Here is a 17,894-nt window from a genome sequence, read left to right as displayed (position 1 = left end):
TTGACACTCAGACTGCACACTTTGCGTGTCATTTTCTTTGGCTCTATCTCCATGAATATTTTCTGTAGTGCATCAAAAGTGTATTTGAGCTCACCTGGATAGCTCAAGTTTAGAGCATAGATGAAGGCCAAATAACATGGCACATGCATGTGCGACCGATGGCAACTCATTAAGGACTTCCCACACCTTCAAGAACAATCCCAATGTCATGTGGTGGCTGGAGAGGATCCTCCTCCTCCCTGATGACAAACACTTGCCATTGTACACCTCTCAAGCTCGGTTTCAGCTTCATCCTTCTGCACAACCTGATAAAAAACATAGACATTTATGAGAAAACGATTCTGATGAAACCACTGACTGATTTACCAATACAAGAAAATATCTATACAAACAATTCTCTCAATCAAATCTCAATAAAAAACTTAAATTGGGGTTCTAGTGATGCGGAAAATGTTAATGACTTGCAAAGTCCAGCAGATTAATGGCAGGCTCCTCCAAATATTTTCCCTCATAGCAAACATTTGACTTTATCGCAAGTAAAGCATTGGTACACGTATTAATAAAAGCTATATCCAAAAAGTATATAACATCTTAAATAGTACAATACAGTAGCATACATACTACTATAAGAATTCACTATAATGTTAAAAGATACAACTGCCTTGTGTCTTCATATTTTCATTAATTTCAGAATCTTCAGGACACTTTCCACACTCCAATATTTGGATATAATAGCCATTTTATGTCCAGGCTTTTCGCTACTCCATCTGCCACTTCTGCTGCTGCTCTGAAGTGACAAATATTTCACACTGCAATTAAAAATATCTTAATAGGTTCCAGCCAATATAGCCACACTATATAGTGTTTTACAAAATATAAAATATAAACCAGCACAGAGACTTAAGTCATTGTGTTAGACATATTCAATTTTTAAAACAATTGTGATAATTAATGACCACTGGGGGGGCAGAGAACTCCACAATAATTATACGCAGTCAAATGTACAGTACATGCATGTAAAGTTTGAATATTCAATGTTTTATCTTGTGTATAGCTTAAGTGATTCATGCAAAACTACTTACCAGATACTCCTTGATAAGTTTGTCCACGTCTTCCCCAAGGTACAGAATAAGGCACTTCAGCAGACACTCTCTTTTTTGATTCACCTCGAGGCTCTAGGTGAGAGCACAAACACACGCACATAATGCAAAACTATACTGTCCAATTTTTCAACTTGAAGATGCAACCTGAAGATTCAAACACTGCACAATGCAAAAATGGGAGTTACAGTAATTGTGATTTACAAATGCTTTGAGCAAACAGTTAAAAGGCCTGTCAAACTGAGAAAGACAAACGTAGTACATCTTCCAACGTGTAATCTAACTCCACAATCAAATGTGTTGACAAGATGAGCACTATTGCGTCTATTTACAATGTTACTATTTATGTGATTATAAGGCAAATGTTTATGTATTGTATGTACCAGTACATACTTGATCAAGAACTTTCAGTATGTTCCGGGTCTTCTCCCTGACAACTCTCCCTTGTTTCTGATGATGTCAATCAGCTTGCTGTGGTGCTGTCCAAGGAAGCCAGGAATCGCGGTTGAAGTGGAACAGTTGTGATCCTCATGAATTCAGCATTGACCTTTAAAAAACAAAATAGCACATGCAAATGTTCTTGCATTACATGTTACATTACAGCTGTGTGGTGCATGAGATTTTATTTTTGATATCAAGGGCCAAAACATGCATTTTAAATTGGTTCGGCTCCATTTCTTAGCAGGTTTCTTATGATAGGGGATAATATTATTTATTTTACAGGCCACCACTGAAGTTACTTACCTCATCCATTGTGAACAATGCAGGCCATCTCTCTTTCATCTCTTCCACTCCTGATTCCTTTCCCACAACGTCCTGTCTTCGTAGTGAAAAAGTCTTGTCCATTTTGTCCTTTATCACTGCACGAATAACTCGCAACTTGGCTGGCCTTTTTCACGGCCATGGCAGCCCATCCCAAAAGGATCTAGTAAAAGCAAGAATAAAAACAGTAGTGTTAGTTGGAGTGAAAAAATCGGCCATTAACTTACATCTGATTCATATTCACAAATTCATTGATTCACAATTCTGGTGAAAAGAAGTTGTTTTTGATTTGTGTTTATAATTCTTAAAATATAATAATAAATAAACATGTAAAAATACTGATATGAAGTGAACCTGCCAATAAATGTTCATACTGTCATGTAATTTCCACTGCATTACTAATTCAACTGAAATTATTGAAATTGCATTTATATACTACATTAGTAAGTTGGCCTATACATCTGTGGTAACTTATTCTCTAAAGTGCTGTATTTCTATTTTGGGTTTGTCATTCCTATTTAAACATACATGAAAATGATGTTCACTGTTGTTCATTTGGACTTACAAATTCAGCAATGTGGCTAAACTGTGACCTTTTCAGGAAACAACAGCAAACCTGTAAACACAAAGCAAAAGGTGAGATTTCACATTTAGTTTTTTGTTGGGATAGTCAACATTGTCCATAATTGTCACAACAGACTCTAATTTAATAATTAGGCCTTAGACATACTAGTGGTATTACAATATACTGCATTAACATTGACAAATGAGAGAATGTGATATGAATTCTTCCTCTTTAATCGATACTCACCGTCTAGTACTCAATCCATTCTCATCATTTTTGATTATGCTTAAAAAGAGTAAAAGTAATATTCATATGAGTTCACAATATTTATATTACAACATGTTGTTTCAAGAGCAAAAAGAGCAAAGTCACCATATAAACTAACATATTCCTCTTAGCAAAACGGTAACTCTGGATTAAAAAATGTGTAGGGCACAGAAAATTGTCAATCACCTGTCGTACTATCAATCCCTCCCTGTGTTGCTTATCTAAGCAGATTCACTGCTTGGAGGGTACCCTGATAGAGGGAGGTGGGGGTCTGGAGGGTACCCTGATAGAGGGAGGTGGGGGTCTGGAGGGTACCCTGATAGAGGGAGGTGGGAGTCTGGAGGGTACCCTGATGGAGGGAGGTGGGAGTCTGGAGGGTACCCTGATAGAGGGAGGTGGGGGTCTGGAGGAGCTGCATGGTTTTTCTGGCCTTTTCAGACATGGGATACCTAACTTTTAAAATAAACGAGGTTCCATGCAGTAACCAGAGAGAGAGAGCTGAGGCTGTAAACAGACCGGCTGTGGATGAGAGACGGCCGGTGAACGTGCGTCACCTCCGTCAAATTACGTTTTGTTTGTTAAACACAAGTTTTAATAAATTGATTTCGTTTTTACTCCAAAGGTTTATGACACTTACAGTAACGTTCATTATGGTCGTCAATTCAGTAACGTTAAAGTGTCCGCGGAGTTTCACCTAGTCCTCCTCACCTGGCTCTGCTGCAGCTCTCTGTGTGTCTCTGTGTCTCTCTGTGTCTCTGTGTGTGAGAGCGGCGGAGGAGCCCCGCCCCGCCCTGGTAGAAACATGTCCAGACCCGCCGGCCCTCTACCCTTCTCCCGGTCTCCCGGTCTCCCGTTATAACACAGCCATGCCTCTCCCGAGCACTTTTCTCAGGTGAACTCCGGACAATGTCCGAAGAAAATAACTGTAGCTAACAACATTAGCATTAGCATTAGCTCCAGTATTGACTTTGCACGTGTGAAACGTTGGTAAAGAAAGGTTTCTCTCTACATGAGACATTAAAGCAGATAACCTGGTTTAGCTAGTGTTAGCTAACAACCGCGCAAAATACAAGAGACAGTGTAAAATAGTTGTCCATCCTGCCACTAACCATAAATGTACACGGAAAACACATGTGCCCCTAAAAACAACACAATTTATAATTCCTACCTTGTTTAAAAGAGTTTTCTTGAACAGCACTCGTCCTCTCTGTTGAAGCGAGGTAATGGCGGACAGCAAACTTCACGAAGGAGCGAGCTGATGTGACGTCATGTGGTCACGTGACATGAAAATCTCTGGTTTGAAGTGAAAATACTATTTGAGTTAAATTATTGCTTTACTTTACTCCAGGGGGAGTATTATTTGCTTTAAAGCAAAGTGAAAAAAACTGGTTTAAACCAGAAAGCATGATTTTCAATCAGACCAATATAGAAATGCACTTTAAATGAATGACACAGTCGTTGCACTTTTTTCAGTGCAGGAGATTAGAAAGAAAATTATAGACAAGCATGTTAAAGGTAAAGGCTATAAGACCATCTCCAAGCAGCTTGATGTTCCTGTGACTACAGCTGCACATATTATTCAGAAGTTTAAGGTCCACGGGACTGTAGCCTACCTCCCTGGACGTGGCCGCAAGAGGAAAATTGATGACAAATTGAAAAGACGGATAATACGAATGGTAACCAAAGAGCCCAGAACAACTTCCAAAGAGATTAGAGGTGAACTCCAAGGTCAAGGTACATCAGTGTCAGATCGCACCATCCGTCACTGTTTGAGCCAAAGTGGACTTAATGGAAGACAACCGAGGAGGACGCAAATCATAAAAAAGCGAGACTGGAATTTGCCAAAATGCATATTGACAAGCCACAAAGCTTCTGGGAGAATGTCCTTTGGACAGATGAGACAAAACTGGAGCTTTTTGGCAAGTCACATTAGCTCTATGTTCACAGACGCAAAAATGAAGCATACAAATAAAAGAACACTGTACCTAATGTGAAACATGGAGGAGGCTCAGTTATGTTCTGGGGCTGCTTTGCTGCATCTGGCACAGGGTGTCTTGAATCTGTGCAGGGTACAATGAAATATCAAGACTATCAAGGCATTCTGGAGCGAAATGTGCTGCCCAGTGTCAGAAAGCTTGATCTCAGTTGCAGGTCATGGGTCCTCCAACAGGATAATGACCCAAAACACAGCTAAAAACACCCAAGAATGGCTAAGAACAAAACATTGGACTATTCTGAAGTGGCCTTCTATGAGCCCTGATCTAAATCCTATTGAACATCTGTGGAAGGAGCTGAAACATGCAGTCTGGAGAAGGCACCCTTCAAACCTGAGACAGCTGGAGCAGTTTGCTCACGAGGAGTGGGCCAAAATACCTGTCGACAGGTGCAGAAGTCTCATTGAGAGTTACAGAAATCGCTTGATTGCAGTGATTGCCTCAAAAGGTTGTGCAACAAAATATTAAGTTAAGGGTACCATCATTTTTGTCCAGGCCAGTTTCATTAGTTTGTTTTTTAAAATGATTCTGTTGAATCACAATTCAAAAGCAATGTCTGATTTTCATTAGTTAATTTTCAGTAAATTTTTATTTATTATTACTTTTGTCAGTTTCAAGTTATTTCAGTGACCATTGTGGGTTTTTCTTTCTTTAACGGAAGGGTACCAACAATTTTGTCCACGTGTGTACTTAACAAATCAATAATTTGACACTGAAATGGTCTGCCAGTGTTCGAGATTAGAACGGCCTCCATAGCAACGGTCTGTCAACGGTCAGCTATAAAGAAATAATCGAGTATTCAACAAAGCCACGTAATAAGGAGGCGTTATCGGTCCCTATAAGTGTAACCAGTGGACTTCTGCGTTGTGTTGGGTTAGTTAGAAAGGACACCGTGACACCGGGATCTCTTCATATACGGCCTCTGTTTATTCTCTGACAAACACACAGGCAAACAGAACCTCCGTGTGAAATCTCATGTCCGCTTCAACTCCTATACACACGATTACTATATACAAAACAGAAGTTAGCTTAACTTGCCGTAACTTTAAGCTAGCAGCATTTACTCTTAAAACAACTAGTTCATTGAAATCAATATATTGACATGTTGGGATAGACGTTATAACATGGTAAGAAACAAAAATATAAACAAAACCGTACGATAAATAATGGGATGGATAAGGATAATAAATCAGCCAAAAGATATGTCACCCACCTCTCCCACAGGATAGTTGTACAAAATGACAGAGGAGATTTATAATAAGGACCACAGAAGTAGAAACGAAGGAGGGGCTCTGAACTTCAAATATCCTCGGGGTTTGGAGGTTCTCCCATTCAGAATAAAGAGCAACTACATCCATTTTGTGTAATTATAAAAACCAGAGAACAAGATAGACATAGGGTACATAATGACCCTGTTACATAAGCACTATAGATGTGGGTCAATAAGGCCTACTATGTTGTGAAAGTGAAACTTAAAAGCAACACGTTCTAACATGTAAAGCTGAATGAAAAGTTACATTTTGAATGCAAACAAAAAGGCTTCTTTAGGTTAAGGCAACAAAAACACTTAAATTAACTACGGTTCTAAAGGGAAAATGAAACTACAGCTACAGCATCGTTGGTTTCACATGGGATACAAACCCCAATCTATTGGGCGAAAGCCCTGTGTTTCCCATCCATCACCCCTGACCTTCACCCCTTATGGACTTTTGTGCAATTTATACTACAGCACCTCACTTCCTCTTCTGATCCTGTCATAATTACTATGGTCACTAGATGTCACCGTTGTGTTCTTCTATACCTTCTTCTTCTAACATTTGAATAGATATTAAACCCTACTATTGGGTGCAGGAGGCCCCTATTGACCCACATCTATGGTGCTTATAGCAACTGATAACGCCTATTTAATAGTCTGAGAGGGTGAGGGCTCTTTATTTGGTGTGATCTAAGGCTTGCTCCTGCAGATTTTCAGGTCAAAGTTTGAAACATTTGTTGATATTCGACCTGCAAAGTAGACTCTCAAATGTCCAGCGAATATGTCATTTTCACAGCAGACATTTTGACTTATCATAGATGAAAAAGCACAGGTGTAATTAATAACACTAATGATGGGTCTGTTCCATTTAGGTGTCCCCGTAGTGAACTGGCATGCACAATCCCAGGACCCTGGCACAGGCCGACATAAGTGGAATGCAGCCAGTATTAATGTCATTAACCATTCATTACGACTGCCTACATCTAGCCTGATAATTGGTCTGAATTGCCTCTTCGTTCAGTTACTCAAGGCATCCTGCAAGACTGGCTGTTAAATTGTAGAAATACAAAGTGAAGAATTTTCAACTTCTCGAGTAAATTTCTCCTCGCTAAATTTGAAGTCTTCAGCCAGCCTTCAAATTCAGTATTAATTTCAGTTTATATTGTCTGTGACGAGGTGGAATATGAGAAATTGCAAGTTATTAATGTGGTGAAAATTGAGTCCCTTTACGCCATGAGGGTCAAACCACTAAAATACTAGTATAAAAATGTTTTCGGATTTTAATAAAACATGTCTGCTGTTATGAACAGTGAGTAGAACTGGACAAAACTTGGCCTGTTTCTTTATTACCCACAACCATAAAATCCAAATTTAGTGGGTCTCACATCTCTTGCTGGAGGGAGTGCGGATCAGTTTCAGTGGCCCATGCACATATATTTGGGGTTTTGTCCTTATGTTACGCCTTTTTGGAAAGAAGTGGGCCATTTAGTCTCAAAGATTCTGAACCAGAATTATGATTTCTCTTTTACCTTTTTGTACCTGGGAAATGTTCCTAAAGGTCTCAGTAAAAGCAACACATACCTTTTGAAGATTATTATTGCATTATGATTATTATGTGCATTTTGAACTGTATCTGTGCCTCTCTTTTTATTTACTTATTTTTTCAATGATTATTATTGATTATTGTGTAATGTCCCAGTCCACACGTGTTCTATGTTCATAAAAACAAAAACAAAAAAAAAGCAGACAGGAAGAATAACATATTTTTCAGGTGAGAAAAATAAAAAGAAATTGTTGCTTTTTGGTCAGATTAACACCTGATGTAATTCCGCCCCTTCAAATTCAAATTCAAATTCAAATAAGCTTTATTGGCATGAATGTTCAGGTCAAAGCTAAATTACATATTAAAGGTCCCATATCATGCTCATTTTCAGGTTCATACTTGTATTTTGTGTTTCTACTAGAACATGTTTACATGCTGTAATGTTAAAAAAAAAAACTTTATTTTTCTCGTACTGTCTGCTTGAATATACCTGTATTTACCCTCTGCCTGAAACGCTCTGTTTTAGTGCATTTCAACGGAATTGCAACAATTGCAACAATTGCAACAGAGTTGCGTTGCCTGGCAACAGTTTGGGTCCATGTCCATTTAGAATGTGTGCATTTAAAACCGTGTAATGGTTTAAATATTGTAGATTTGTGACATCACAAATGGACAGAAATCCTAACGGCTTGTTTCAAATGCACAATTTCTGAATATGGGCTGTGTTTTTCTCCGTATATTGAACGTTTTGATAGTTTAAAAGTATTTATAAGGCACTTAAACCTGCTTTATAATGTAAAAGACCTGAAAATCTCACTTTTTACAATATGGGACCTTTAAGTAAAAGTACAGAAGTATTATCAGCAAAGTATCTTAAAGTACCAACAGTGAGGCCATGAGATGATTATTGGAGCTGCAAAGAAGATAAAACAAGTTCTGCTACAGGAATCATAAAGCACTTAAACCTGCTTTATAATATAAAAAACATGATAATCTTACTTTTTACAATATGGGACCTTTAAAGTGCTTTAAGGTAATTAAAAGGAACAGCAGCACTTTTGTGGAGCTGGAATCATGAAACGTTTTTTTACATGAGAATTGACTGAAATGATTATCAAAATAATTGCCAATTAATTTTCTGTCAATTAACTAATTGATTAATGGACTAATCTTTCCAGCTTCACTTAGACCGTTGGGTTTAATTTATAACAAAACCTATTTCATAAGCTCTTTGTATTATTTTGTGTGTAAAGTACAAGTACTTCAAATTTGTACTAAAGTACAGTACATGGGTAAATGTACACCAGATACAACATCAGATAAAAAATACATCCTCCTCATTCCTTCAGTGACACAGAGGTTATTTACCTCTCCACACCTCTGCTATAAAAGTAAAACCCTTTACCAACCAAATGTTAACAGCGTTCTGGGTGTGTGTGTGACCGATGAGTCAATTGCCCTCACATACAGAAAAAACAAGGTTACTTCCAGGCTGTCTAAACAGTAACCAAGCAACAGGGTCAAAGACCTGAGATTCAACAGTCTCAACTTTGTATTAAAGGCTCCACAGTTCCTTTGTGAAAGTGCGTCTCTCTTGAATATCACATGTACATGGTACAAATGAAAGGTCTGATCAACATTCAGAGGACAGAAATGATTAAGTTGTGCCTGAGGCCACTTCACAGCTATTTTTCCAGTCAATAAATAAGCACATAATGTCATGTCCAATAGAATCTGTGTATTGACCGTGGCGGTCTGTAGCAGTCAGCGCTGCAGGCTCCTCCCCCGTGAACTTTGGATAACTTCTGTTTTTTTTCCATCTTTCTGTTGGCTGAACAGTCAGACTTCCCTCCTTCTCATCTCAGCCACAGACAGACCATCATAGAAGTAAGTACTCCAACTCGATTAACATGTGTAGTTCTGAATTCATGCTAGAACATGAGGAATTAAAATGATGAGTTTTAATTAGTATGTGGTTGGTAAATAATATTTACTTTGGATATGTAATGTAGTTTTTTTTTGTACTTTTTGTAAAGCTGCAATGTTACAGCTTGTTAACCTGGTGCTCACTACCTGTGTGGGGTCATGTGATTTGCAGACGGGTCGCAGCAGATAATCAAAGCGCCATCTGTGGTTTCTTATTGCCTCACACTCTCAACAAGTTTGAGATGATTTCCTGCATGTGGTCCCCTTCACCACTGAAGGGCTCTTTGGATGGATTTCACTTTTTACGTCTGGATGAGGGGAAATCACAGTTTATAGTCGTCACTGGCCACTTGCTCATCATCAAATTGGGCTGAGGCGAGATGTAGCATTGCGGTGAGGATAAAGTGAGGGTTCGTTCTTTTTTCCCTCTTGTTACTAATGAGCTGATACTGGTAATGTTGTTGAACATGTATGTTGATTAAAACGAACATTCCTCAAAGAGCACATTCCTTCCTTCTCCCCTCCTCCTCAGCTTCCCATGGTGTCTTGATGAACTTGAATCAAGCATGACGCTTCGTGGCTGCCCAGTGTTAATGCCCTTAAAATACATACGGCCCATCTGCCCCGTCTCCGGTGAAGGAGGTAGTGGGCGCCCGGCACTGGCCAGTGGCATGAGGCTGTGTCCATTCGTGAACACTGTTGCTGGTGTGAGGCTGAGAAAGCACACCTCACCCAGTGTTTGCAGTGTATTACAGACAAGCTGAGGGGAGCGGGGTGGGGGGGGGGGGGGGAGTACTCCTGTGTCTGTTTTTCTTTCATCTACCTCCACACGGGAGAAAAGAGGTAGGAAACACAGTGACACGAGGTGAGCTGGCGGTGTGTTCGAAGCCCTCATTGCCGGCTCAGCCCTTTTCCATGTCAGCCCCAGCCAAGCCAGCCTTCCGTTTATGGAGAACCTGGCGGCTGTGAAGGCTGTGATAGGATATCACAGCTTTCTAGCTGCTGCTCCACAGCTGGTAGTGGCAATGCAACTGCGCGTTAACAAAATGCATGCACAGGATGCTGAGACTGGGTTATTTTCTCTGGTTCTGCAGCAGTCCATCAACCGGGAGACTGGTTTACCACCATCGACTTAAAGGACAACATACTTTCATGTCGAGATGGCTCAGAAACTCAGGAAATTCATGCGTTTTGCCTTCCAGGGGATAGCCTATGAGTACAACAAACTACCGTTCGGCAACTGTCTTGGCGGCGGGCCAGACTATTGGGGAGGGGGCAACGGTGACGGTGTTGATCGTCATGCAGGTGCTGGGGTCCATGGCAGCTGCTCACCCAGTGGTGCCGCTTAGACTGCTGCACATGCGACACCTGCAGAGGTGGTTTGCCAGCCTACACTTGGATGCCAAGAAGCACAGGCAACTCTTGGTGACCATTCCCCGCTCGGTAGAAAACGATCTACACTACTGGGGGTCTCCACAACACCTGTTACAGGGAACACTGCTCGGACGAGCTTGACGAGTGGTCAAGCTGTTCACGAACGCGTCCCTGACGGGGTGGGTGGGGATTGCCTAGGGAGAGTGGTTGGTGGAGTGTGGCCACCGGCGGAGAACTGACACATTAACCTCCTCGAGCTCCAGGCAGTGTTCTTGGTCCTCCAGCATTTCAGGCCCCGGATACAGGGAAAGCATGCGTTGGTGAGGACCAACAACCGCACCACGGTGGCTTACATCAACAGGCAGGGCGGAGTTCGGTCCGCTGCCCTGGAAACAGTGGAGAACCTTTGGTTGTGAGCCTTAAAGCATCACGGTATGGTTTTCCCTGACATGGCAGGACGATCCGCCCTAGAGGGTGGATGTGTTTGTACACGTTTGCACACGTTTGCACACGTTTGCACACGTTTGCACACGTGCCATGGCCAAGAAAGCTGCTTTATGCCTTTCCATCGCTCCATCTCATCCCTCCCCTACTGGAGAGAGTGAGGTGGGAGCAGTTGTCAGTCATTCTGATAGCAACAGGTCTTCGCTCAGCACCATGGTATGCAGAACTGACTCAGATGTTGGACCATCCCCCAGTTCTGGGAGGCTCTGTCTCAGGAAGTGGGGACAGTAGGCACACTGCCCACTCTGGGCCATCCACTCCAGGCCTGGCTCCTGAGAAGGACAGGCTGAGGAGGGCTGGACTGTCTGTGCAGGTTGTACAGACTATCCAAGCGGCAAGAGTGGGATACAATACTGCCTGTTACAAGGCAAAGTGGTTAGGGTTCCAACGCTGGTGCGAGGCTACTCTCAGACCAAACCTCTCCTTCGTTCCTAAGAACTTAAAGAGTTAGACCATGGCCTTACCCAGATCAGTCGCATACTATATAGGTTGGCTAGGGCCCCCTGCTTCTCTGCTGCAGCAGCCTAAGTTATAAAGAAGTCGGTGGGCTGTGGTGTCTAATCCTAAACCTGTCTGGATCTGTGTGGTTTGGTCGATAAGGTGGCGCGGCAGGGCGTACATTCATCGGGCTCTACCCACTGCACCCATAGAGTCCAGTAGAGGGTGGAGCCTGTGGGAGTTAGAACGAGAGTTACGATAATGCAACCCTAGTTCTGTAAGCAGAGGCGGAGCCCTCTACCAAGGGGGCCCTGCCGCTCCTCCTCCCTGTAGAGGGTATGGGATACCAGGCAACGAGGGACACCCGTATTCGGTAGCCACATCCTGATTGGCCGGCTAGGTTCATGCAAATCTCAGTGGGCGAACGCGTGCATGTGATTGGAGGAGAGTAGTACCCATAGAGTCCAGTAGAGGGCTCCGCCTCTGCTTATAGATCTAGGCTTACATTATCGTAACTTTCGTTCTCGCTTTTTGACTTTTCCCTGATTACCAAATTCACTTCATTTAACTGAAGTCATTGAGCTATTCAATCACTGATTTGTGAAATACAATTTATCAATTTGTAGACAGGGCTCAGATCTTCAGGTGAAACAGAGATATAGAGTAGTGTGTCATCTGCATAGCAGCTGATAGAGCCTGATGGCAGCATATACAGACAGAAAAGAATCAGGCCCAGGACTGAACACAACTTTCCACTGCAGATTTGTTACAAGAAACTGGACAAAATGCTTAAAAAATATTTTGAGCACCTGGTATTTTACTCCTACCATGTCACCTACTAGAAATGACCCCACTTTCCTCTAGTCACTGCTTTTTAATGAAAAGCATGAAATTGCGGTGACTTTTAATAACATTGCTCCATCCTCTTTAGATATGTTTGACGCCTGGGTCTTATTGTTTCTTCCCCTGTTAGGTAAGTACATGCATCATTCAGACACATTTAGAACAGGTTTATATATTAACAACAATGAATCTAAACCTGTCTCAACACCTGCAGGGGCAAGGGCGTTCATGATCCACAACACCCAGTGCAGCCTGTGTCTGGAGGAATCAGCAGCTATAGGTGAAGTCCTGCTGAAGAGCTGCAACCTGGACTCACAGTCTCAGCAGTGGATCTGGAATGATCGGGGCATGCTGATGTGTGTTGTGTCGTCCAGATGTTTGTCAGCCCTGCAGAGAGAGCCTGTCCGGACTCGGTCCTGCTGGGGGTCAGAGGTGGATGCAACAGGGTTGATATGGGACTGTGACAGGGGCAGACTGATCAGCAGGAACACTTCAATGCTGCTATCAGTAGATGGCTCGCGTCTTATTCTCACACATGACAGTAAAGAGTCAAAGTGGAGATCTCTGGATGAGGGGGACATCTGCCAAGAAAAGCTCAGTAAGTCAGTGAAGATTAAAGGAACAGAAAGGTTGGGAGATTTGTGCTGGGCAGGCATTGGATTTCAATTTGATTTCTATATTCCATATTTGTATCAAAGCCATTTCTATGATATTTCATATTTATTTCAGTCATTTCCTGACAAAGATGATTAGACACACTGTTTGCCAAAAGATTTTTGACAAATAACTTAATTTTGTGCTCATAGTTAAAAAAAAAAAAGAAAGTTGTTGGTAAAATGTGAATATGACGTATGACTATAGTAGAAGCTGCAGGTCAAAGGTCATCCTCCAAGCTGCAAGTCAAAGGTCATCCTCCTGCAGGTTCACTCATGCTCGTTTGAGTCTGAGCAGCAAACCGATAAATCTGTTTATCTGTTAGTTTGTCTTTCTAGTTACTTAGTTAGTTAGATGTAGTTAGCTAGTTGGGTGAAGTTAACAAGTTAGGTATAGTTAACTAATTATGTGTAGTTAACTAGTTGGTTGTATTTAGCTAGTTAGGTGTAGTTAGCTAGTTAGGTGTAATTAACTAGTTAGGTGTAGTTAACTAGTTAGGTATAGTTAACTTTTTAGGTGTATTTAGCTAGTTAGGTGTATACAAGTATGAACCTGAAAATTAGCATAATATGGCCCCTTAAGAAGCTTGGACTTTGACAACTGGTAAAAGTTTTAATTTACTAACATTAGTATGATATTGAAATAATATTATTTAAAAAATATTAAACTGAAGCTGTTTTTGACAGATACTGTTGCATTTACATGTGTATGACATACTGCATACAAATAATCAGAAAATTGAGTTGAACGAAACGATTTGGAGACATTATTTGGCACAAGACTGATGATAATAAAAGGTCAGTCAATTTAGTGTTTGTATATTATGTATCATTTGGTCTGTAACAAACAGTGCTGCTGTGTGTGTGTGTGTGTGTGTGTGTGCGTGTGTGTGTTTGTTCTTCCTCCAGGATCCAGGAGGGCATCTGATGATCCAGACGAGTTTGAGGCTGCAGGGAAGACAGGCGAGCAGGCTTCCATGACGGAGGAACAGAGAGAATACCTCCGCTGGTACTATCGCACTGAGGACGGTAAGCTGCTCTTAAAATGTTTCATCCAAATGAAAACGTAGTGTCAGAAATCATTCTCATCACTCCAGACCAGTGGTCAAAGTGGGCCGCAGTACCGGCACTTCTACATTTTACTCCTTGGTGTACCGTGACTTTTTCATGCGAACGAGGGTGCTGTAATTTATCGGTACAATGTTCACGTCCTTTTTGTAGGCTTATTGAAAGAGATGAAGACGCGTGACATCTCCTCTTTTCACCTTCCTTGGATACGTTTTGCTGGTTGGGCCGCCAGTGACACCAGAAAATGTCAAATCCCACCAGGGCTTCAGGGCCCCATTGTAACTGCCTGACAGCCCTTGTTCATCTTCTCGCTGTGTGAGCGTGTGTTGCTGTGTGTGACAGAGTCTTGAATTGTGTACTCTCTCTTGTGAGAAAATCTTGAGAGCGATCAATTGGAGAGTGAAGAATTGACTGGAGACCAAGGAATGTCTGACGCTGGAGGTTTATTGCGTCTCGAATTGAAGGAGAATCAAGTAACAGCAGTACAAGTGAAAAACAAGTCACAATTCTGAGGACACCGCTGGTCAGAGGAGATTTCTAACCTGCTCGATGTACGCAGGCAGGATAACCCAAATATGGTCATTCTCATTCTACAAAACAACATATGCTTCAGATCGTATGAACGCACAAGTGCGTATCTAATTTCCTAATTTATTTAATTTATCTCAGGTCACAGGCAGTAATTAATCAGTGAGACAGAGACAACTAAGAATGTATGTCTGGGTAAAGGCTTCATTTATGTGTGAGGGGAGATGTCTGCATGTGCTGTATGAGAGACTCAAGCCTCGTCCACACTGGGAACGTCAAGAGCGGGTGGCTGCTGCTTTACCTGTTGTTTTTTATTTCAGCGTCCGGCTGGGTTGCGTGTCAGCTGCGTCTCTTCTAGAGATTCGAGGTCTCGCCTATTTTTGACGCGAGCCGCGCGGTTCACAGCAACAACAGACGGTGAAAGTGATCTATTGAAGGTTTATTGACATCATATCAGCAACATTACTACAGTTTCTATCTGTAGAATATGTTACGGAGATGAAAAAAAGTAAAGACTTGTTTTAAATCAATACTTCCTGCTTTCATTTCAAAATAAAAGCCCTGAAGCGTTTTTACTGGGGGCAGAATTCCTTAATTTGTTAACACAAGGCTTTTATTCTGAAATATGTGCCGGATAGTGTTGTAGAACATGCAGTGACTTGGAGAGCTCCATGAATGAATATAGTACTGGGTTTTAATTGTCGATTATTACTATTATTTACATATTACCACACGGTTCTTAACCTTTCCCTGTCTAAAATAAATATAAATGATATTAATAATGAAGTGAAATGGCCATTATGAAAGGCAAACTCTATGTAGAAAGAAAGGGCTGAAAGCAGCAGCAGCAGAAACGCAGGTGAAACGCAGCTGATCTGAACACATGCCGCGCCGCCATGCGATTACAATTACAATTACAGTATATTACAGATATACTGTATTCACTGTATATTATATCCTTAACATATCTCACAATTCTACAAAGCACATATATATATATGAATATCATTATATGAGCTGCATGTTTAGCAGTCTTCTTCCTGTTGCAGCAACCACATGGAAGTTTGTGCTGCTGGGACTGGCCCTCGTCTGCCTTCTTGTTGGTTTTTTGCTGCTGGGAATGGGAGCCATGGCCAACAAGTATGAGTTATACAACAACATGTTCATGGCAACGCTTGTATCATATTGATATTCGAAAGGCTGTTGAGTAAAAGTTCCCCGTCTTTTTTCCCTCAGAAACAGAAAGAAGATTGCCAAGTACAAGGCAGCAGCTGCTGCTGTTGCTCAGAAAGGTGAGGAGCTGCAGAGCATTTCACTGCTCAGAGATGACAGCAGCAGCAAACCGTCACCATCACTCGACAGGCTGATGCAGGGAAACAAACCCTCCCCGTCCAACGGGGAGGCGAGTGAGCTCAAAGCAGGAAACATCGTGGTCACGTGGAAAGACGGCAACACCTCCAGCCTGTACTCCGATCCCGCAGCAGAGGAGGAGAAACAGGAGGAGGAGGGCTCAGCTGATGAAGAAGTGAAGACGATGGAGTGAAGAGTTCACATTCCAGCCTGTAACACACTGTTGGACTTTACCATGCTCCCTCTTGTTAGCAGCTTCCATCACATATGGTTAAAGCCACCACCACACACTGCTCCACCCGCAGGATGCTAACATAATGTACAACTTTGGTGCACTGCTAATACTATGAAGTTACAAAGCATTACATGTGTAAAAGCTGCTGTCTCCCTACATTCACAGCAGTCTGACAGTCCAACAGATGAATCAATTCCTGAAAATGTTATAAAAAGGTCTGTAGATCCAAAACAATCCATTAGTTAGAATGTATGCAGGATGTTAAAGAGATATACCATATGTGTGACATGAGGAAGCTTATTTCTTTGGCTAATAATAATAAGTATTGCTAACACTAATAAAATTCTCCTACACGATAAACTGCATATTTGTTTTGTTTGACTGCTGCTGTGAGAGGACATTACCTAGTTAGTCGATCGTGGATGTCCAGTCAGTGTTGATGGTAAATGTAGTCCATTGAAGCAATAAATTCCTTAGTGCTGCTATACTGACCCAGAAAGCTGAGCTCTTCTGCTCTCGGAGCTGTGCTGGTAATGCCTACATGTACCAGGATGCATTGCGCGCAAGCTTCTGACGGCTGAATATTTGAGTCAAAACTGTAAAATGCATCCTCGTCCATAGCATCCTCTGCTCTCATATTTTGGGATGCCATTTTCACTGCTGGAAATGTAACTAGTTTGCAATACAAGCAAAGAGGACAAGGAAGTTCTGTTTTGGGGCAGCATCTAGCACAGCACCCCATTGGTATACCCAGAGACATCCCAGCTAAAAAAACAGTAGCCTGTAGTTCTTCCTTCATCCAACTACATCCCTGTCACGTCAAATGATGGCGCTGGATGCAGGAAGAACAACAGGAAGACTCAGCTGTCTGGGTCGATATAGCAGCACTGTGGAATCTATTGCTTCACTGGACTACATTTACCTTCAACACTGACTGGACATCCACATGAAAGGTGGCGAATTCTCCCTTTAAACTCTTCTTTAACTCTATTATGTATGGTTACATACTGTAGGAGCATGCTGTGTTTTTGCTTTCCCTCAAATGAAAAAATGATTGTCAGCAGATGAGCTTGTTGTTCCTTGTTTGTTTTTATGACAGTGAGTCTGGTACGAGACCCAAAATAAGCATAGATATGATTCAAGTAGGAGGACTATGAAGAAAACAAGAGAGATTAAGCCCGTTTGATATAAATGGACTTCCTGTTGTGATCACAGAGTGAAGGAGCTTCAGATACTCTGTAGGACATCATGAACTTGATGATGATTGTAGTTTGAATGCTGCTCCAGCTGCCTCAAACATACAGACAGCAATGAAGAAGTGGATGAAAGTACTGTGTGTCTGATGACTCAACCTAATTCCTGTTGTGACCGACACATGATGAGCCTATCAGCTAATGCCTCTTTCCAAATACTGTATGTTGATTGGCTAGGAAGACGAGTCGACCGTTTCTCTTTCTATCTATTTAAGCATTTTAATCTATCTGATCCC

General features: G+C 41.6%; 1 protein-coding gene and 2 long non-coding RNA genes across 3 annotated transcripts; 1 reads left to right on the top strand and 2 right to left on the bottom strand.

The window, feature by feature from the left end:
* Window positions 1-254: 254 nt before the first annotated feature.
* LOC119503272 lies at window positions 255-1,540 on the bottom strand. Its single transcript, XR_005210289.1, has 3 exons — window positions 1,494-1,540; window positions 1,083-1,175; window positions 255-305 (listed from the first exon to the last, which is right to left on the bottom strand). It is a non-coding gene; the product is annotated as an uncharacterized LOC119503272 (long non-coding RNA).
* Window positions 1,541-2,426: 886 nt separating this feature from the next.
* On the bottom strand, window positions 2,427-4,158 carry LOC119503281. Its single transcript, XR_005210292.1, has 3 exons — window positions 3,863-4,158; window positions 2,674-2,712; window positions 2,427-2,478 (listed from the first exon to the last, which is right to left on the bottom strand). It is a non-coding gene; the product is annotated as an uncharacterized LOC119503281 (long non-coding RNA).
* Window positions 4,159-9,292: 5,134 nt separating this feature from the next.
* Window positions 9,293-16,765, top strand: si:cabz01068815.1 (solute carrier family 51 subunit beta). The gene is made up of 6 exons (XM_037794872.1): window positions 9,293-9,373; window positions 12,660-12,701; window positions 12,786-13,169; window positions 14,134-14,253; window positions 15,870-15,960; window positions 16,057-16,765. Exons 2-6 carry the CDS (start codon window positions 12,662-12,664, stop codon window positions 16,361-16,363), a joined length of 942 nt encoding a protein of 313 aa, XP_037650800.1. The 5' UTR covers window positions 9,293-9,373; window positions 12,660-12,661; the 3' UTR covers window positions 16,364-16,765.
* Window positions 16,766-17,894: the final 1,129 nt, after the last annotated feature.

The sequence above is a fragment of the Sebastes umbrosus genome, chromosome 2 (genome assembly GCF_015220745.1).
Source record: "Sebastes umbrosus isolate fSebUmb1 chromosome 2, fSebUmb1.pri, whole genome shotgun sequence".
Classification (NCBI taxonomy): domain Eukaryota; kingdom Metazoa; phylum Chordata; class Actinopteri; order Perciformes; family Sebastidae; genus Sebastes; species Sebastes umbrosus.
Note: the sequence above shows the minus strand (reverse complement) of the source record. Positions and strands in the feature narration are given on the sequence as shown.